A 22,716-nucleotide genomic window follows, 5' to 3' on the forward strand; every position below is an offset into this window, starting at 1 on the left:
TGTCTTTTGAGTTTGTCTTTTTTTGTCTAGTTCCAGAGCGTACATTGTTTTGTTTTTTTTGGCAGTAAGGGAGTCGAACCATGCATTCATAGCGCAACTGTTGTAATACGAAACATCTGTCTCCTAGACTTGGAGCATTTCCAATGCCCTTAAAAGTAATTCCCACTGTAATTGTACAGGGCTGTTGGTGTGCGAAACTGTTACACACACTCCATTCGTTCAGGACTTGCATCCATACCATCTATTCTATAAGAGCTTTAGTTGATGTTGGGCTATTTGGACCTTCTATTAGACATTCATGTTTACACATTTTATACATGTTTACACATTTTATATTGAAGAAGGCACACACAAAGTTATATTCAGGGAAGCGTCTGCATTTGAATTAAGCTTCAGCATAATGTTAGTAACCTGAAGCAGCCCTCCCATTGGAAACTTAAAAGGTTGTTTGTAGCTGAGACAAGCAGGTGGTTGGGACATAAATGCAGAAATGGTAGCATTTAGCCTTTCAGTTTTGGCCAAAATCACGTGTGCATTTGAGCTTAAGACACAAGACAGCTCCCCATTGTGCCTGTGTAATATCCCTATCGACAAACACACATTTGTGATAAAGATAAGGGCTGTGTGATGTTGACATAAAGTATAGTATTGTAAGAGCTCAGGGGGTATGCGTTTCTGACCAATCTAGAGACGAGAGAGATGTGTGTGGTGTGATGTTGAGGGGTAGGGCTGCATCTAGGCATTATCAACATAAGCGATTGCTTAGGGCCCTCGGCCACTAGGGAGCCCCTAACCCCTTGGGGGGGGGGCACAAATAAAATTTTGCTTAGGGCCTTCAAAACGCTAGAGCCGGCCCTGGGGGGCACTTTTCCTGCTGTGTATTTGATGTACCTAAGTCCAGCCCAGGGAGGAGAGTCAGTAGGCCTCAGTTGATTCTCACTGCACGGACCTGTGACCCCTGACCTCTCCTCTGTTAACGTTTAACTCCTCAAACACAGCAGGACAACTCTGTGTGAAACTTAGCCGAACATGTACTTCCGTCTGCATTCCGTGTATGGCGTCTTCCATGTGTGCACTGTAACAATGTTGTTCTTATTTAGTCACATTGTTACAACATAGAAGGCAGCCAAGTGTTCCCCAAACTGACCATTGTATGACCATGACGGCAGCGGTCGGCCATTAGGTTTGACCCTCCCGGTCTCTCTGCGTGCCGTATCCACATAGCCATAACATGCGTGAGCCTGAGAACCAACACGCATTATCTGAGCCCCCACCTTGTGATAACAAAACAGCCTTTTAGATGAAGGTCAAATGCAGTAACTAGAGTAGGGTGTATGTGAGTGCTCTCATGTACCTGCCTTTCCTTTACATGGAGAGAAGAGATTTGAGATTCATGACTAAATTCACTTCCTAAATCTGCAGTGCCCACCTGTCATACCCTGTACTTCAGAAAGCAATGTAGGCTAACCCACATCAGGGCCATACATCTGTACAGTATCTAATTAAATTGACATAAAGGAAACCCATGAAACCCACATCAGACTGACCTGGACGTGTGTCTTCCTGACACCATCTCCTTCCTATGTTCTCTTGCACATTTTGCATGTCTGCTTGCTAAGTGTTTGAAAAATTGGTTGTATGATGGATCATTACTTTCCCCTTTATACTTGTGGATTTTCAATGTATGCATCCGTGCATGGTTGTTGGGGTAGATAAAACCCATTGGGCTGTAAAAGTGTAGGGGTTTCCACGATTCTCTCGTCTTTTCACTTGATGAAAAAGTCAGTTATATTCGCCTATATTGATAGTTATTGTACCGATGCCATTCACGAAAGAAAGCAAAATGTTTTTGTTGCGATTGAAATAGCTTTGGCTGTGTTAAGTTCAAGTAGTAAGTGAAATACTAGTAAGCCTATTACAGGCTAATAAGCAGTTAAAACGGCAAATGGCAAAAGCCATACATTTCATATATGTGGAGGTAAAACTAATAAGAAACGTCAGTCAGTTTAACACAATGCTTAATGGTGTCTAACGAAATATTCAAACTTGGGGTGATGTTAATGCGTGACAGAATGATCTAATGTCGAGACGCTTTACCGACACTCATTTTTAAATGCGGGCCGGCTGAACTAGGCTTGCCTGGTTATGATAAAGTGTACGTAGGTATCGTTCTGTGTCTCTTCTGCAGGCACGGTGCAGTGTTAATTAGGAACAGCATGCTGGATGTTCATGCGTTTCTTCATGGATCCGGTTACAGATCGGACCCTTCTAATGTCAGCTTGACAATCACACAGAGTTTTACTGTGTACTTTTCTTGTTTCATTACTATAAATGCAGTCATATGTAAAACCAATGCTCACACAGCCATTTTCATGTAGAAGGAACAATGACCACCAAATGGTGAAGTTTGTAGATGCACATCAAATTCTGTGTAAAATGACATATATTCCTCATTAGAAATTAAGACATTAATATTTTTGTCCATATATTCTCCATTTTAAAAATTAGGAGCAATGCCTTTAATTTCTGGTCTATAACGGGAAGATAATGAAAGTTTATAGATTTAACAAGTAAATGTTGACCCACACTTTTTTATTTGCTTTGATGTGCTCATAACTGCGAAATGCAGCCTGATCAACCCCTTATTTTCTCTGTCTCTTCCTGTCACTCTCTCGCTCTTCTGTTTATGTCACCACCCCGTTCCTGCTGACCCATCAGCTATTTTACTTTTTATTTAAAGTCACTAGCATCCTCAACCACTGAACACTGTTTGACCCTGGACTTCCACAAATAATAGTTGATCAGTCCAAATCTAAAACATTCATAGACATCCTAGTTTCATAAGTACAAAAGAAAAAAGTAAAGTACAGCTCAATAAGATATGAGAAAAAAACCAGTTGTGAGACTAGGATTCAGTTCCTGCTCACCAATTAGCCCCGGTGTCCCACAGTGGGCCGTGCAATATTCCTGTGCCGTCCTGGCTTGTAGGGTTAGTAAATACATGTTTTTGGCAGCTTGGGCAGCCGTGAGGTCAATCGAGGCAGAACGCCAGATAGTGTGTTCCTTCTGGCACATAAGGATTCCGTCCTACACCACCTGGTTGATCAAGCAGAATCCAAAATTGACAGTATGATTTGCAGGCCTTTTCACATTTCCGCTCCCTTCTCATTCCAGTATCGTACCACGTTTGTCAAATGTTCCTAAACCTTCCCACTTTGCTGGCCTTTCCTAGGGAGCCCCATTCTCTGTTGGAGAGTTGCACAAGTCAGGGATCAATGGGTATGGCAGAGGGCAACATGGCTTCACTAACTGTTTGTTTTAGCACACGTGTTTCCATGGCTCACATTCCCCAGAGACAACAGACTCGCCTCTCTGACTGTAAGCAACTGTGTGTAGTTATGTGTGAACGTGTGTGTTCAGGATGAGGTTTGAAGTACAAAACAGATCTTGCTGTGTTTGTATTTAATGAACAGTGACTTTGTGGGGAACATTGAACAAAGACTCAGTACCATTGGGTTTGTGTGATGAGAGTTGGTGCATCCCTTACTCTGTCCCACAGAGGTGAAGCACAAGTTCTATTAGGGATTGTTAACCAAAAGTACAGTCCTTTTATCAGTCCTTTATCCCCACTTTTAAGACACCCAAACAGGCTGTATTTCCCTATATTTTACTGTTTGCACCAAAAGGTGAATTTTGGCATTCCAAAATGAAATGTTTAATTTCCAAAGTGCTTTTTCCTCCATGACATCTATCATCTTATGTACAGACTATTATCCAAGTTCAAATAGGAAACTGCTTGCGTTTTGTCCTGTAAAGGGTAGGGGACTAATTTATGAATTTCATTTAATCATATTTCATGGATTTTAGAAACACATTTCCTATACGTATCATATCTTCGCTTCAGAAGCTTGTGCGTTCAGCATATTTTGTGCTTTTGTTTGAAATGTAGTTTTTTTTTTACTTTTACTGAAGCAGTTGTTGATTCTTTGCAAATGATGTGTTCTAGTTTCTCTATGAAAAAATGTGCTGAAAAGCTTTTGGCCTATATGGCAGTAGATTAGAAGTATTTATCAACCATCTGATTACCATCTGTGAATAGTGGGAGTGATTTCTTTCAAATGAAAGCCCCACTGAATATATTAACTTTCTCTAGTGTCCAGTAAAGTACACTGCCTGTATAGACATGTACAGCAATGTATATATTTTAAAATAAAAATGTTTTTGATTCTACATTTAACTGGAAAATGTTTTTTTTAAATGAAGGTGTGGTGCCTTACTTAGGTTTTCATTCTTCTGTTGAAAATAAAACACCCCAGGTTCTAATGCATTGTGATATACTCTGATCGAGACAGATGAAATAATTATATTTCAGACTCTGACATTCACAAACAAGGGAGTAACATACATAAAGGTAAATTATTGTCTCAAAACTAACTATCGTCTCAAAATCTTTTTCAAAATTATTGTTTTTGTGTTCAGAGAAGCATTTTTGTCTAAATGACAAGAAACTCCCAGATCATTACTTCAGTCTCCCACTAAAGCTTTTCCTAGTTCTTGTAATATCATCCACGCTTCTAATGAGCTTTATTTTGCCATTGCTTCAAAATTCCACTGTTGGGTATAGACTTTCCCCAGGGAATATACAGTGGATGTAAAACATATACACAAAAAATGAGACAATGATAAATCATGTCAGAATCATGTCAAATCTCAGAGGGGGAAAAATGAAAAATAAAAACCTAACAATAACCTGGTTGCATAAGTGTGCACACCCTCTTATAACTGGGGATGTGGCTGTGTTCAGAATTAACCAGTCACATTCAAACTCATGTTAAATAGAAGTAATTACCCCCCTGCCATCATTTAAAGTGATTCTGATTAATCACAAATAAAGTTCAGCTGTTCTAGTAGGATTTTCCTGACAGCAAAAGCCATGGTCCGCAGAGAGCTTCCAAAGGATCAAAGGGATCTCATTGTTGAAAGATATCAGTCAGGAGAAGGGTACAAAATAATTTCCAAAGCATTAGATATACCATGAAACACAGTGAAGACAATCATAATCAAGTGGAGAAAATATGGCACAACAGAGACATTACCACTAACCATTAACTGGATGTCCCTCCAAAATGTATGAAAAGACGAGAAGAAAACTGGTCAGGGACGCTTCCAAGAGGCCTACAGCAACATTAAAGGAACTGCAGGCATTTCTGGCAAGTACTGACTCTGTGCTACATGTGAAAACAATCTCCCGTATTTCTCATATGAATGGGCTTTTGGGTAGGGTGGCAAGACAGAAGCCTTTTCTTACAAAGAAAAACATCCAAGTCCGGCTGAAGTTTGCAAAAAACAAACATGAAATTCCCCAAAAGCACATGGGAAAATGTGTTATGGTCTGATGAAACCAAGGTTGAACTTTTTGGCCATATTCCAAAAGGTGTGTTTGGCGCAAAAACGACAATGCACATCACCCAAAGAACACCATACTTACAATGACCCAAAGGACACATCCAAATCCACAAAAGCATAGCTTCACCAGAAGAAGATTAACGTTTTGGAATGGCCCAGCCAGAGCCCAGACCTGAATCCAATTGATCATCTGTGGGGTGATCTGAAGAGGGCTGTGCACAGGAGATGTCCTTGCAATCTGACAGATTTGGAGTGCTTTTGCAAATAAGAGTGGGCAAATATTGCCACGTCAAGATGTGCCATGCTAATAGACTCTTACCCAAGAAGACTGAGTGCTGTAATAAAATCAAAAGGTGCTTCAACTAAGTATTAGTTTAAGGGTGTGCACACTTATTCAACCAGGTTATTGTGAGTTTTTTATTTTTCCCCCTCAAAGATTTCAGTTTGTTTTTCAATTGAATTGGTCACATTAAAGGTGGAAAAAGTTCTGACATGATTTATCTGGCATTTATCAGGGGTGTGTAGACTTTTTATATCCACTATATACACCTATAGATTTTTGCTCTTTGAATTCTGTGGTATCAAAGTTTTTATTTTGAATTCAAATGTAACAACCATAACGCTGGAATTACCTACTTCCTACTGATCCATTTAGATTAACTTAGAGTCTATGCATAAGTCAGCATGTGCATGTCTCAGTGGAGATTTTAAGTCCTACACCAATTGCAATAAAGCATCACGCAAACAATTCCGTGTTCTTTCCACTGTCGCTGCTGATTGACTTTTACATTTACGGTCTGTGGTGACGCTGTTACACTTAGTGATGACGCTGTTACAGTCAGTGATGAGGCTGTTACAGTTTCACATTGACAATCAAACAATCTGGATGTAATGAACACACACACACCTTACCTCACATTTCTCAATGTAGAGGTGTTCTCTCTGTTCATTTTACATGTACATTTAATTAATTTATCATAAACTCTTATCCAGAGCGATTTCTAGCTGTGAGTCCATTATTGTTAGCACTGCAGACTGCAGACATTTTCAAGGTACACCATTAAAACCCATGATGGTATAACAGTCTTCACGGGAATCCTACCACGTCCATTACAGTGCACTAACGTTGTGTAATTTTAGTTACAGAACAAACAAAATTATAGGCAAACAGGTACGCACAGGTGCCCTCCCTGGTCCTATTTCACTGGGTTTGGTTTTTTGGGCTGTGTGTGTGTGTGTGTGTGCGTGTGTGTGAGCGTGTGTGTGAGAGACTGATAAGTGGTTGTGTCTGTTCTGTTTCTGAGATTGCTTGAGGGAGTCTGCTTTTTTGGCAACGTCCTCAGTTTTTTTTTTTGTCTCATAGCAGTGATTGTTGCTTTCTTTCTTACTTACCTAAGACATTGTTATGATAACCACCGCGTCCTCATTGTTTGGCTAATATAATAACGATTTGCACATCGGAACTCTAAACAAGACAGGTTGTGGTGTATAATTTTATGTATTACGCGTTTTTCAAAAGTGAATGTAAGGCAATAGGTGGTTATTGATAGAAAATGGTTACAAAGTGGTAGTGGAGAGGCAGGTCGACATGGTCGGAAAAAATGGGAGGGAAAGTGATCACTACATGGAGTGGGAAAGGAAAGGGTGCAGCACATTTCCTGAGTCCATTTCCTTTCTCTCATATGTAAAATGAGACATCACAGTAGACGAGTAGTGGCCCACACACACACACACCCATTCACTGACAGACTACTAAAATTATTAGAGACACACATGCATGTTTAGCTTTTCCACGTACATTTTATGGTTTGAGCTTCTGAATTCATAGCAGGAAATCGTTTGGCTCGTGTGAGGCTGGGGTCCCCATCAGTAACTGTAGTTGGGGGCTGAACTCCAGGCCAGGGATGTTCCTTTTCAAGTGGGGGAAGCCTTAGGCCCCGAACCCTCCACTCCCTCTACACTCCTAACACACTGCAGCGAGGCACTCAACACCTAATCCACTCCCTGGCTCGCCCGACAAAAACAACGTTGGGCAGTGGGCCAACAGGCTGGGTCAGCATACACACACTGACTACACATGCTTAGGAATACATGCGACGCAGCGTAACGTGTGTGTGTGTGTGTGTGTACACATGAGCAAACGCAACCTTTTTAACATAGACCCTTACATACACATTAGTATACTATTTTATAAATTACCCTGATGTGTATTTGAACTAATGATATGTCTCTCAGACATAACATTTGGCGGTACTATACATTTTTAAAATATAGATTAGTATGAAGGTGCTTCATGAAGTGTTGTCTGAGCAGGCAAGCATTTAAAATTATGGAACCTAACTGCAATTGTGCAAATTGGAAGGGGAAGGAGGGGATTTCCATTTTTTTTGGTATTTCTCTGGCTCTCACTGAAAGATCTCTAACATCTTGTACACTGAATAACAGTAAGGACTTTGCAGTGGTAGACCTCTCACTCACCATGCTGCTTTTGATGAAGTGGAATGACAATTTAAAATTTGTTCAAATAATGTATTTTCCTAAACACATTGTAAGATAAATACTTGCTGTATTTTCTTTAACATTTTGTCCGTTTTTCATAAATGGGCTAATGTGTTAATAAAACACGTGTTCTATTTTGTTTCTGGAGGAAGAGGAAGACCCAGACCGAGGACAACCATGTATGAGATGCGGAGACCAGTGTCCAGGCTTTCGTATGCATGGCTGGAGGTAGGCCTATAACTCTCCTGACACACAATCCAAATACCCTCCTCACCAGGGCTTACATTTCACGACGGCCATGGCCGCCGATGCCTCCTTGCCCCCCTACCCCAATAGATTATTGCAGCCAAAGTTGCTATTGTGCCGGGGGTTTTTTCCGTTGGCTGCTAGTGAAATTGACACTGCTCTTTCCAATCGCTGTGATCCGAAGCATCAGTCACCGGCAGGAATTACGATATCTTAATTGTTATTGGCCAATGCTCACCCATGACCATCAATTATCCATACGTCTGCAAAAGGGAACAGCGAGTCGTTCGAAAGATAAAGATAAACAAATAGTATTATATATGCTAAAGTTACGGTATGGTGCTTTTATTTGTGTTCTAATTTTAGATTAGGTTAACTCAGACGTAATCGGTGAAGTTATTTTCTGAGTTAGATAGTTAATGACCGTTCAACAGCTAGCTTACTGATTGTTGTTAAAATGTGTCTCACCCCTACTATACTGTACTTATTAATATAGCTAGCGTTTCTGTCTTTCTGTGCTAACGTTAATCATTCACACTCTCTTTGGATTCCGACCCTAGACATAGCTACACTAAAAATAATATAGCCACCCTACCTTAATTTATAATAAACTAACTTATCTTAAATTTCTTTTGTCATGTATTTTTGTAGTTAACTAAAATCAGCATGTTATTTACTTGCTTAATTTAAATTATATAAATGTTGCTTTAATTTTAAATATAGCTAGCTATCTGTGCTAAATCGAACTGCTAAGTGAGCCCTGCAACTGTCAACGATATGGCTACGCTTAACATATCTTGATTTATTGGACAAAAACTGTTAAATTGCTTTGGGGCTTTCTTGACAAGGGATTAACTCTGTGCTAGTTAACATCAGTTAAAAACAGTTCTAATAACTGTTACAGACACACAAGGGTAGAACACAGGAGGTAAGATTGGTGATGCCTCTCAATTATGAATTATTTGTCATTAGTTATTAATAAAGCATGAGGAGGCCACACAAGTTTTCTTAAATCACTAAAGTAAGTCTTTGTTTATGGCCTTTGTGCCCTGGCTGATGGCCATGGTGCCCTGGCAAATTATCTATCAAGTGCAGCCTTTTGTGTGGCTCCTGTCACTATTTGGTTGTCACATACTTTCTGACGACGCTGTGTCTCTGGGACTTTTTCCCTATCCATTTGCTTGGCTGCTCTCTGCACATCTTGCTCATACATCAGTGTGCGTTTCAGGGCACCATTGTCATGTTGATGCTGCTTTTTCCCCTGTATTGATTCATCAGAAGCTTGTTACCATTTTCCTAAAAAGGTTAGCAGCTTTAATGTATCTTATTTATAGACTTTAATTCATTCCTCTAGTGAATTTCTTAAAAGGTTTTGAGATATGATTTATGACACTTATTTTAGAAGGATTTGATAGAGGGCAAGGAGACTGATAAAGATATATTAACTTGTGATTTGACTTTCTGAACACTGCAAATAATTGAAAAATCATCAAAAACAATAGGCACAAGCTAGACAAAACACTGGCTGCCTCTGTTTACATCAGTTGGATTTCCCAAGTTTTGTAAAAATTGGGCCGGTCATGTCCATGTGAATGATTTTTGGTCAGTGTTTTAGGTGTTTTTAGGTGTTTTAGGGACAGACAGTATAGTGCAAAAACGAAAAGCACTCGCATGTACTCGATCAGCTTATATCATTTCTAACTGATTGAGGCAAACAAAATGTATCAAAATGTATTTTGATACAGTTGCATAGTTAATGAGAAAGCAACACTCCACAAGTGAAGTGGATCTTCACTTCAGCAGCAATGAATACATTAACTTCTTTGATGAAACGATCATCATCATTAGAACTAGACTTTATTAGACATTATTAGAGTCCTTCAATAAACATAGTCCTCAAAAACTCAGTTTTCCTGAGAATGCGCAGGACTGCCCTGACCTGGAATCAGTGGGGACACTTGAACTTTTTAATCCTGTGTTGCTCGACCCGTCCACTAAAATAGTACGGTAATGAGCTCTAAACCCACCAGCTGTCAAGTGGACCCTATTCCAACTAAACTGCTTAACGAGCGACCTCCTGTGCTTGGTCTGCCTGTGTCAATAATGATAAATGGCTCCCGTCCTCCGGACGTCTACCTAACTCACTGAAAGTGGTAGAAATAAAGGCTATCCTAAAAAAAAAAATCTAATCTCAGTGCAGATAAATAAAAAGCTGTTTCCTAGCAACTCAGTGCCTTCCTGAAAAGAAATAATATAAAAAAATTCTCCAGTCTGGTTTCATACCCCATTGTAGCACTGAGACTGAATTGGTGAATGTGGTAAATTACCATTTAATGGTATCAGACCAAGATTCTGCATTCTGCATCTTGGATGGATTGGAAACCCATGTAGGGCAATGTGGACATGTTCTTGCCTGGTTTAGATCTTATTTATCAGGAAGATATCAGTTAGTATGTGTCGATGGCTTGTCCTCTGACAAATCAAAGGATTTTTCTGTTCTTCAATGCTCAGTTTTGGGAACACTATTGTCTTCATGACATTTGCTGCCTCTTGGTGATGTCATCCAGAATCACAATGTAAATTTCCACTGCTATGCTGACAATACACAGTTGTATATTTCCATGGAACATAGAGAAGCCCCAAAATTTCCTACCCTGGAAGCTTGTATTTCAGACATAATAAAGTGGTTGACAGAAAATGTTTGCACATTTTAGGACCCAAGAAACAAAGAGATTTGTTGACAGTGGACCTTGACTGTTGTACACTCATATCCTAAAAAACTGTTACCCTCCACTTTGATTTTTTATTTTTTTTTAGGTTTTGATGAAAATAAAATATATTTCGAGTGGCTTTTTTCCGTCTTTGGAACATTGCAAAAATCTGAGACTTTTTATCATACAATTATGCAGAAAAGCTCATCCATGCCTTTGTTGCTTCACAATTAGGCAGTTGCAATGACCTTCTCTCGATTTACCTCTTAACTAGAACACTTTTTTTTTTATTACATTACTCCAGTATTAGCTAGGGCTGATTTTATTGTTTTACTGGTAACCTAAAGAGCATTACATGGACTTGCCTTTTCTTACCTCTCCAGCCATACATACCTATATGTAAGCTAAGATCAGAAGATGCTGGCCTTTCTAAACAAACAGGTGGAAGCAGGGCTTTCTCCCATAAAGCTCCACTACTGTGGAATGATCTACCGTTTTAGGTAAGAGATGCTGACTCCTTCTCAACCTTTAAGTGTCTACTAAAGCCTTGTATCTTTAAGCAAGGTCTATGATTGTGGTCTGGCCAAGGGGGGCAAAGGTGAATGGAAAGATACTGGATTTACAAGCCAACCTTGCTGCATTTGCCAGGCGGGTTTTCATCTCCTCTGGGATGTCCTCTCTCCAATGCCATTTGGGGGCGGGGTTACTGGCTTACTCTTGTTCCCCGTTGCCGTCCTCATGTAATAGGAGTGAATTCTGTGGGTGATACTCTGCCCTCTTTCAGAGTGGTTGGGGTTGGTTGGTGTTCCTTCTGGTCTGATGTTTAGGAAAGTGGGTGGAGTTACTTCCTGGTTGGCCCTGTCCTGGTTAACCTTTGGATAGGGCCACAGTGTCTCTGGACCCCGTCTCAGACCATAGTTTTACTCTGCTATATTATTGTGCGGGGGGAGTAGGATCAGTCTGTCCTATTTTGAGTCCAAATTGTTTAGGTTGCATTCGTTTTGTGACGGAAGACAAGTGTCAGTCTGGAAAGTGTGCTCAGGTATCCTTTTTAATCCAAGGAATGCTCTCTCTAACTTTCCTGGTGTCCTGTTTAACCTTAGGCAGACATGAGCCCTTGGACCCCCCCCCCTCCAAGGCTACCTATCCAAGGTCCTCCTGGTTGTGTTGCAGGTCAGGTTGCTGACTGATGATTCCGACTGTCACTAGCCCCACCCCACCCGATTGTCCGTGTCCACCAGGTTGTTTGGTGTTTCTCAAGGCTCGGTTCTGGGCCCATTATTGTTCTCACTATATATGCTCCCTCTGGGCGATGTAATCCGAAATCACAATGTAAACTTTCACTGTTGCGCTGATGACACACAGTTATATATTTCAATGAAGCATGGAGAAGCCCCTAAATTAGCTACTTTGGAAGCATGCGTTTCAGGTATTAGGAAGTGGATGACAGAGAATTTCTTGCTCTTAAACTCAAGGAAAACAGAAATGCTCGTTTTAGGACCCAAGAAACAAAGAGCGTTGTTAGCAGATCTCACTGTGAACCTCGATGGCTGCATGGTCGTATCCCAAAAAACTGTAAGAAACCTCGGCGTTACCCTTGACCCTGACCTCTCCTTTGAAGAACATATAAAATATGTCTCAAGAGTTGCTTATTTTCATCTTCGAAACATTGCAAAAATGTGAAACTTTCTATCAAAAACTGATGCAGAAAAATGTATCCATGCTTTCGTTACTTCTAGATTAGATTACAGCAATGCTATTCTCTCTGGTTATCCAGACAAATTAATGAATACACTTCAATTAGTGCTGCACACAGCTGCTAGAATCCTAACTAGAACAAAAAAAATTTAACACATTACTCCTGTCCTAGCGTCCTTACACTGGCTGCCTGTTAGGGTTAGGGCTGATTTTAAGGTTTTACTCTTAACCTATAAATCAATACATGGACTTGCTCCTACTTACCTTGCTGAAATGATCCAGCCATACATACCTACACGTAACCTACGATCGCAAGATGCAGGCCTTTTAATTGTACCTAGAATTTCTAAACAAACAGCTGGCGGCAGGGCCTTTTTTCATAGAGCTCCACTACTGTGGAATGATCTGCCAATTAAGATTATAAATGCAAACTCAGTGCAAACTTTCAAGTGTCTACTAAAAACTCATCTCTACAGCACGGTTTATAATTTGGTGTAGCCTGTTCCGGGAGCGTGAAGGTGACCAGTAGGCTTGATACTGTCCACCCTTGCTGTCTTGCCAGGTGGGCTCTCGTTGCCACTGGGATGCCCTCCCTCCAATGCCCTTCGGTGGAAGAGTCACTGGCTTGTTGTTGACTCTCTGTTGTGCAATTGGGCTGTACGCTGCTGGGAATACTCGGCTCATTCAGGAGGGTTGAGGTTGGTGGGTGTCCCTTTGGTTGATGCCTGGCAATGTGGCTGGATTGATTTCCTGCCTGTTGGGCCCTGTCCGGGGCCTCCCCCAGGTGGGGCCACAGTGTCGCCGGACCCCCCCGTCTCAGTCCCAAAGTGTTACGCTGCTATATTATTGTGCTGGGGGATATGAGGAATGCACTTTCTAACTTTTCTCAGTCTCCTCCAGTTTTACATTTTAGGAGGAGATGAGGTCCTGGTCCACACCTGCGGAGTACCTGGTTGGGGGGCCCGTTGCTGTCCCTGTCCTTGTCCACCTGGTGATACTTTTGACCTAGTCTAAAATCAGAGACTCTGGATTTAGCCCAGATAAATGTATTAGTTTGTCCAATTGGACTCTTAATATCTCACCCGGCACAGCCAGAAGAGGACTGGTCACCCCTCTGAGCCTGGGTCCTCTCTAGGTTTCTTCCTAAAATTCGGCCTTCTTAGGGAGTTTTTCTTAGCCACTGAAATCTAACACTACTGTTGTTTGCTCCTTGGGGTTTAAGGCCGGGTGTCTCTGTAAAGCACTTTGTGACAACTGCTGTTGTAAAAAAGGGCTTTATAAATACATTTGATTGATTGATTGATTGAGGTTATACAGCTGACTTGGCTTATGTTTAAAGACTCAGGCCAACTGCATTTTTTGACCTGCTCAAAAATAAAATACATTTGATTGATTGATTGATGGAGAATCTAAGCTATAGACACTGCGTATTAAGCGTCTGTGAGAGCAGCTGCACTTTGCGTGATTGGATGCTATCCACACAAAACACACACTCTCTGAGGGCAAGGAATTACCATTAGATCAACTAGCTGCATGTGGTTTAGCGTGTTTTAACACTTTAAAAGGGTTAATGGCTGGGACATATGGCGTGGTATGAATGCTGTGGATATTGGGAGCTCAGTGATTATACAGGAATCCTATATACTGTATCTCTGTTTATCTCTTCTATTGCAACAATTAATGGATGAGACATTTGAATAAATACAAGATTACTAATCTCTCATGGACAGATTAAATGGCGAGAATCTGTCAAGGCTCACGTAGAATTATGTGATTACGACTTGCGGTACTTCCTGGTTTGGGGATTTCATCATTTATTATTTGAACAAACCCCAATGGAGCAAAGGCTCCATTAAGATGGTGCTGTAATTTCTGAGCCCATGTGTGGATGAAAAATTATTTTTACTAGCCAAACCCCTTTGCACAAAAATATTATAGAATATCCTTGGGAACATGAAATAACAAAATTTTTACTTCTGGGTAACCGAGCAAGATGCCAAATTTGGTACAGAAATAACAAAGCTCATAAGAGACCATTTAGCTAAACTAAATCTATCTTGACTTTGTTTTTCCACTAGAGAGAATTTAAATAGTTGAGCGTTGAAGGGGAACAAACTCGATGGGACACCAGGGGGATTCCATCGGGCTCATTGGCCACCAGTGCGTCACAAATTTTAAAATAGTCTGTGGAGTCTTGTAAATGTTTTTTTTTTCAAACAACTATGTTAGTTTACGTGTCAAGTCAAAGTGTCTCCTTGTGTCATTCTGGGCATAACCAGGTTTCCTGTCCTATTTGCACTGTGGCATCCCCTCTTTATGAGCCCTCCTCCATGGCCCTCTCCCTCCAGCCGGCTGGATCTTGGTTAGTTCTAATCCTGTCCGTCACCTTAATAAGATTACCCCGTACAGCTCTGTACCACCGCATCCACCACTGTGATGAACCCTTAACCTCCTCTCCCACCTCCCTGGATCTCTCCTCTTCCTCATCCCTTTCTTTCATCCCCTTCTACTGCCACCACGTCTGTGATAGAGACATATACCACGTCTGTGATGGAGACATATATACCATGTCTGTGATGGAGACATATATACCACGTCTGTGATGGAGACATATACCACGTCTGTGATGGAGACATATACCACGTCTGTGATGGAGACATATACCACGTCTGTGATGGAGACATATACCACGTCTGTGATGGAGACATATACCATGTCTGTGATGGAGACATATATCACGTCTGTGATGGAGACATATGTCACGTCTGTGAAGGAGACATATGTCACGTCTGTGATGGAGACATATACCACGTCTGTGATGGAGACATATACCACGTCTGTGATGGAGACATATACCACGTCTGTGATGGAGACATATACCATGTCTGTGATGGAGACATATATCACGTCTGTGATGGAGACATATGTCACGTCTGTGAAGGAGACATATGTCACGTCTGTGATATATTTACTGGTTGTCCATTCGTCACATACCCGCTGGACGACAGCACATTGACCACCACAGGGAATTTCTACACTGTGGGGACATAAGACGGGGTGGTGCTGGGCCCATTTGCACTGGCCTGGGCCAAACCCCTGGGCACAGCCGTCGTCATGTCCATACTGTCTTCAGTATTCATGTTAACCTGTGAGTCACAGTGAATTATAATCTGTCTGTTGTCTTCAGTGCTGTTATTGTGAAGCTGCTGGATGCTGGAAAGACATTTGGGCAGAATGGATTCCAGTCTGCTATCAGGCATAGGGTTATTGTCATGGCTGGAAGGCAGGACCTGAGGTGCAGAGCAATTGTACATGGGCATTCCTTTATTGGTTTCCAAAAACAACACAGGAAAAGGATGGCACATGACCACAAACTGAAGGGCATAAGGCACAAACTGTATTCACCCACAGGAACTTAAATAGGATCCCCAATTAGAGACAACGCAAGGAGGCTGTCTCTAATTGGGGACCAACAAAACCAAACATAGAGATGCCTAGAGGGCATCCGTGCAATCAGGCCCTGACAACAATAAGATGTTTAATAATTTTCAGCAGGTGTCAGAACCACAATTACTTCCCACAGCAACCTACTAACCACAGGGCAAACTGATGAAATGACTGGGATGTACTGGGGTCAGAGGTTAATGTCTTGAAGACTCCAGAGTCGAGGACAAATGACATCTCCTTCAATGAGCTATTCATAGTAACTCCTTCCCCCTTTACTCCTGCGGATGACAAACAGGCGAGTGACCAATTGCCTCAGCTGTGTTGCCTGTCAAGGCAGCGAGATCCATCTTCAGCCTGCTCTCTGCCTGACACGGCCGGGGTTAAAGCCTCAGAGGCATGGTGCAGATGGCTCCACTCCCCATCCACCAGAGGAGGAATTGAGTTACTTTTGACCCCAACAAGACCCAGTCAGTGACACTAAAACGGAGTTCTCCAAACCTGCCAACCCCGTTAGCCTGGGAGGGCAGGCAGGCCAGTGGCACAGTGATTACTCAGGCACTAATTGGTGACCACAGAGTATTCTGGGACGGTGTCCATCTGTTTCTCAGAAGGGCACATGGACTTGGCTAAACTAGACTCAGCCTCCATAACGCCACGCTAAGAAAGAGAACAGCTATACTGTAGCTATTAGTCACAGCTAATCACGCCAAAAGCACAAACATGATGATTATCTGCTGGTCGGTACATTACCCGTTAAGTGCACAGGACAAATGTGTGGCCGAGAGCAATGGGAATGACGTGACTGATCAATGGTACATCTAAAATGCCTGGCTGTTTTAAGTTGTGATTCTAAGGGAATGCGTATCATTGGTTTACGGTGCACTTGTTGATCCAGTCGACTGGTTCTTCTGGTGGAGAGGGACCAGATGAGGGACACCCATGGAGAAAGATAAGAGATTGACAGGCGAGACCATTTTATACGCGTGTAAGAACAAAAGGTCTTTCTGGTGGGACTTGTTGATTGACAGGTCCAACCTTCATTGACTGACAGCGACTGACTTTTAGAGGCCTGTAACTGGGCCAGGAGCGGCTCTTGATAGCCAGCCAGAGACATCTTGTAATGGATGCTGCATGTTAGTGGATGCTGCGTTTCTCGTCTTGATTTGACTTGTCAGAGCTACTTACAGAAAAATGTGGAGTCATACATTGTGTTATCGGCTCCAATATGTTCTAGCGTTGCCGATGTTGTGTGGGTGTGCGTGTGCGTGCATGCAAGGGTGTGTGCGTGTGTGTGTGTGTGTGTGTCTGTCTGTCTGTGTGGTGGTCTGGTGACCTATTGTTTGGGCCCACAGTTGAGTGATAGTGTGGGGGAAGGGGAGAGAGAGAGAGAGGGATGGATGAGGCTGGGAAGACACTGAAAAGAGACACACATAGAGACTTGATGAACATATCTTGCCTGGCTAGGAGCTGCGTCAGATTGACCTGCTCTCTGACAAAACTGGCAGGCAGACGGCACAGTGTGACTGTTTTCTGGGACCAGCTACTCAGAAGCTTCACTACAGCGCCAGTTTGAATGGGAGAATGTTACAGGGGCCATGTGGATTACACTGTGACGTTGATGACCACAGGTAAAGGAATTATGATGGCTGCTTTCTACACTTCACTGTTGTTACACGTGACCAATAAGTGGACACTCCTGTACAGAGGGAGGGGTTGCAGAATTTAGACGGAGCGTGTTACACTGCTAGACCATTGGAAACAGGAAGATTGAGGTAATTCAGTGTTCCCATGGAAGTTACTAAGTGTTTGTCCATGGTGGTGAAGTGCACACTGTTTTACTGTGTGAAATATTACATTTTTAGGGATGTTGATTGGTTAACAATGCATGAGATCGCCACAAGTTAATAATAGATGGTGTTTTCTATGGATGCTTCATATAATGATTTAGAGGCAGTAGGAATGATGGTGTATTGTTCATTGACATTTACCGAGCAGTGAATAAGTACGGGTCTACAGGCTGAATTCAGATATCTTGGCACTGTTTTCAAATAGAAATCTGTTTCAGATCTGTTTGGTTGTTGATTGAAGTCGTATATAGATAGTCTTGCAAATCAGTTGATGCATATCTGTTTTGACGGGGTCGGAAAGCCATCTCTAAGGTTTTGGTCTCCACTGAACCCTATTCTGAGCCGTATTGTCCGAATGGAGAGAGGTTGCGGGGGTAGTGACTCTGTGCATGACTGACTCCCAGCCAAGTCTCATGTCTCACCAAGAGCAAGGTGTAGAATTATGTAGGGAGTCACAACTTGTTCACATACTAGTGGTTTATGTGAAACCCATGAGCGTTGTTTGACAGCTGCGTGTCAGGGCTCCTGACTCCTGACCTCTGGCACGTCTCCGAGTGATGGCCTAGTGCCCATCCTTAATCAGTCATGTATGGGATTGTGCACAACCAGAGCCGCTGTTTACACGTAAACACAAGTACAAATGTGTCAACAGTAACCGCTCCATCCACAGTGGCTGTCACCAAGCAGGTTGGGCCCTAACCTGGGGGTCGCCAGCGTTACAACTAAAGCTGGGAAGGTGATATAAGTGGGCTAATGACACTACAAGTGGTCCAATTACGTTTGGGGTTGGACTTGGCAAACTCCAAGCCTGCACATTTTCCTATTGACTTATTTGCTGATAAAAGCTCCCTCGTCTCTCTTGAGTATTTGGTCGGTGGCTGTGGTACGTTCCCTGGTACGTACGTGTTGGTTTTTGTGCTGCGTGCTGCAGGCCGTCTGTATCACACACGCATAAGGTGTCACTCTGTGACTGTCGTACGGTCTCTTCCATGTACCTGTGTTGTCCGCAGGCTCCGAGGACCCACAGCAGGGTCCAGATTGTAGCTAGGTTGTGCCAGTATGGATTAGCCTGAGGTGACCTGCTGTGTTTACCTGCTGTTATACTGGACTTGCCGCTCTACATCCTGGCCTTATAAGGAGCTGTGCCATGTAGGCAGGGATGGAAGCAATCCACTGGAGTATAAAAGGTCCATGTACAGCAAATTTCATAGGACCAGCAGACTGAAGGGTTAGTAGTATCTGTGAGGTTTAATATTTGTGTGGGAGATTGTTGTAAAGATGGGATGGGACTTTGGAACAGGGGATTAAAAGTGAATTCCGTTTATCCACATGAAAGGATTGCACTCTGGTTGGAGTGTATACTGTACGTGTGTGTTGTGTGTGTGTGTGTGTGTGCGCGCATAGTGCTGTTTTTTTAGTGTTGGCTTGGTCGGGGGGGATGTCTAAGCAAAGCAGCTTTATCCTCCATCTGTGCCTGAGAAGCAGCCTTGAGCCGCAAATACCAGCTGAGGGCCTGTTATGCAATCCCACCAGAACCTGAGAGATACTGGATAGACTGGAACCCACACATGTATTTCACAGACGTACATGAAGACACTGCTGCCACAGCCCAAATACAGATCCACTCTGAAGAAAGACATGCCACCCTAGAGAGGGGGGAAAGGGGATGGAGATATCTCACCCCCCAGTTTCCATGGAAATTTACTTGACGTCAGGTTTTAGCCTCCGCGGAGAACACCTGGTCGTGTTCTTAGTAACCTGGTCGTGTTCTTAGTAACCTGGTCGTGTTCTTTCCTGCTGTTGAACTGAGTAACACATTGATGCTTCTAGGCTAGTTACATCATGCCTCCAACGCAAAGTGTGTTGAATATATGATTGTAGACAGTATGGGTAGTGTGGGTTGGTATATGTTGGCGGCCAGTGGTATGTTCTCTTGATTAGATAATTAGATGTGTAAGAAAAACCTGTTAGTCCAACTGTTCATTCTTGGCTCTCTGCTTTTGAGCGTTGCATCTGTGTAGTGCTCTGGGTTGCCATGTATTGATCCCATTGTCCCCTCTCCCTGACATAATAAGGTGTTTGTGCAGTGTTTTGGTTGCCAGGTATTGATTCCAACATCCCTCCCCCCAACAGGAAGATCTGTGTCCACTGTAAATGTGTCCGTGAGGAGCATGCAGTCCGGGCGGTTCCGGGTCAGCTGGAGAGGATGATGATGAAGATGGTTTCAGACTTTCAGAGACACTCCATCTCAGACGACGACTCTGGCTGTGCCTCCGAGGAGTACGCCTGGGTCCCGCCCGGACTGAAACCTGAACAGGTCAGAACCGGCTGAAGTGAGCTCTTCACAGACATGCTATGCATACAAACATGAATATGTTACTGAACAAACGCAGACATGCGCGCGCGCGCACACACACACACACACACACACACACACACACACACTAACTTATTCGTAAAAACACAGCTTTGCCACTCCTCTCACATGCTTCTTTTAATACAGGTGTATCAGTATTTCAGCTGTATCCCGGAGGACAGAGTGCCTTATGCTAACAGCCCAGGGGAGAGGTATCGCATCAAACAGCTCCTCCACCAGCTTCCAGCCCACGACAGTGAGGTACAGTTCACTGCACTGTTGGTGTTTGAGCGGCTTTGGCAGTGGCAAACTGTGTACGTTGTACCTGGGTCTTCTGTACATGGAGGAAATCCCCCCCCAAAATGAACCGAATCATGGCATCACTCGTTCACTTCATATTATATAATATACCGCCTTAATGTAGAAGAACCGGTGCCTTTTGATTACATCACTAATGAATCAATTAGGCCGGAACATTGGGAGCCATGGCGATGTCAGCCTGCCGACAAAGAATCATACAACCAGCAAGAAAATAAACCACATCAGCCACCATATCCTCCTTTATAACGCCTGCTCCGGCCCCAGGCCACTGTCCCCTAAACTACCAAGAAGACCAATGAAAGAATTATTAATGCCATTAAACCGAAGTTAAACACAAATGTCCACTAATAAAAATATAGAAATATTATAAATCTATGTAGATTCTTAAGCATTCCATGAAGGCCCTGATAGTTCCCCGCTGGGTTTTGGTTGTCCTACAGCCCCTGGGCAGGAATCAGACATTGTAAGAAGAAGGTCATGAACTGCAGCGATGTGGAGTTTAGCTGGTCCTTGCCCCTGGACTGTAATGTAGTCGTTTTGAGTTGGTCCTCACTAGTCTGTTCGGCTGGTTTCAGTCAGCATTGTAACTGTGTTCTGTCTCCAGCCTCAATACTGTAACCACCTGGACGAGGAGGAGAAGAAGGAGCTGCGTCTCTTCAGTCAGCAGAGGAAGAGGGAGAACCTGGGCAGAGGCATGGTCAGACTGTTCCCTGTCACCATGACTGGAGCCATCTGCCAACAGGTAGGTCCCCAGGTAGGGGCGGAGGACAGGCTGGAATGGGATGGAGTTATATTCTGGTCTCTCTGTCTGTTTGTCCGGTCTCTCTCTCTCTATTTGTTTCCTCTCTTCTTCTCTGTTCTTTTCATCTTACCTTCTCTGTGTCTATTTCTGATTTTCTCTTTCTTTCCACGTCTCTGCCTCTCAGTGTGGCAGACAGATCTGTGGCGGAGACATAGCGGTGTTTGCCAGCCGGGCAGGTCACGGCAGCTGCTGGCACCCTCAGTGTTTTGAGTGTGCTTCCTGTGGCGAGCTGCTGGTGGACCTCATCTACTTCTACCAGGACGGACAGATTTACTGTGGCAGGCACCACGCTGAGAGGATCAAACCTCGCTGCCAGGCCTGTGATGAGGTGACTGACTGCGTTGTCACATCCTGTTCACATCTGCTTGCTGTTCATCCTGAGCTCTCTTTAGCTACCCAGTCCATACATTGCCAGTTCAAATGTTCAAATGAAGAGATTGGTCTCTTCACCTGTAGACCCTAGGGGAACATCTATTAGTCTATTAGTGAGCTATATTAGTATTTCACTCACACACACGCACACACAGACTCATTCAGTCTGTACTATATGTTAGAGATTAGTTGAAGTAGTCAAAGTCTGTTACTGACATTAAGTCCTTTGAGGACATTGGCTTTGTCACAATTGGCCAGACATTTTCATCCCCAAATATACTACTTCTGTCCAGTATTGTAGTGCTCTGATGACAGGACCGCCTGAGTGCCGCCGCTCATCCCCATTATGGTTTTCTTTGTGTTTGACCTCCCTCAGATCATTCTGGCGGATGAGTGTACAGAGGCGGAGGGCCGTCACTGGCACATGAAGCACTTCTGCTGTTTTGAGTGTGAGGCGGCGTTGGGGGGGCAGCGCTACATCATGAGGGAGAGCCGGCCCTACTGCTGCTCCTGCTATGAGTCCTTCTACGCTGAGTACTGTGACACCTGTGGGGAGCACATAGGTACTGCAGCAACCCTGATCCACATCTGCACAAAGGGACAGATGCAGATGAACATCTACTCAGACAGGGAGAAACACACAGATGAACATCTACTCAGACAGGGAGAAACACACACAGATGAACATCTACTCAGACAGGGAGAAACACACACAGATGAACGTACATCCACTCAAACAGGGAGAAACACACAGATGAACATCCACTCAGACAGGGAGAAACACACACAGATGAATGTACATCCACTCACACAGGGAGAAACACACAGATGAATGTACATCCACTCACACAGGGAGAAACACACAGATGAATGTACATCCACTCAGACAGGGAGAAACACACAGATGAATGTACATCCACTCACACAGGAAGAAACACACAGATGAATGTACATCCACTCAGACAGGGAGAAACACACACAGATGAATGTACATCCACTCACACAGGGAGA

The 22,716-nt window shown here is 43.1% G+C and overlaps 1 protein-coding gene across 6 annotated transcripts in view; it reads left to right on the plus strand.

The window, feature by feature from the left end:
• Nucleotides 1-22,716, plus strand: part of prickle3 (prickle homolog 3) — a 28,489-nt gene that overhangs the window by 930 nt on the left and 4,843 nt on the right. For 3 of the 6 annotated variants that reach the window (XM_034296065.1, XM_010890664.3, XM_034296066.1), the window contains 6 exons: nt 8,054-8,133; nt 19,988-20,171; nt 20,358-20,471; nt 21,136-21,273; nt 21,458-21,661; nt 22,082-22,268. In XM_034296065.1, coding sequence (XP_034151956.1) covers nt 8,054-8,133; nt 19,988-20,171; nt 20,358-20,471; nt 21,136-21,273; nt 21,458-21,661; nt 22,082-22,268 — 907 coding nt within the window. Of the gene's footprint in view, nt 1-8,053; nt 8,134-8,444; nt 8,486-19,987; nt 20,172-20,357; nt 20,472-21,135; nt 21,274-21,457; nt 21,662-22,081; nt 22,269-22,716 lie in introns of those variants that run through there. The other 3 variants (XM_034296067.1, XM_034296068.1, XM_034296069.1) reach the window with 3 other exon arrangements.

Source organism: Esox lucius, chromosome 12 (assembly GCF_011004845.1).
Source record: "Esox lucius isolate fEsoLuc1 chromosome 12, fEsoLuc1.pri, whole genome shotgun sequence".
Lineage (NCBI taxonomy): Eukaryota > Metazoa > Chordata > Actinopteri > Esociformes > Esocidae > Esox > Esox lucius.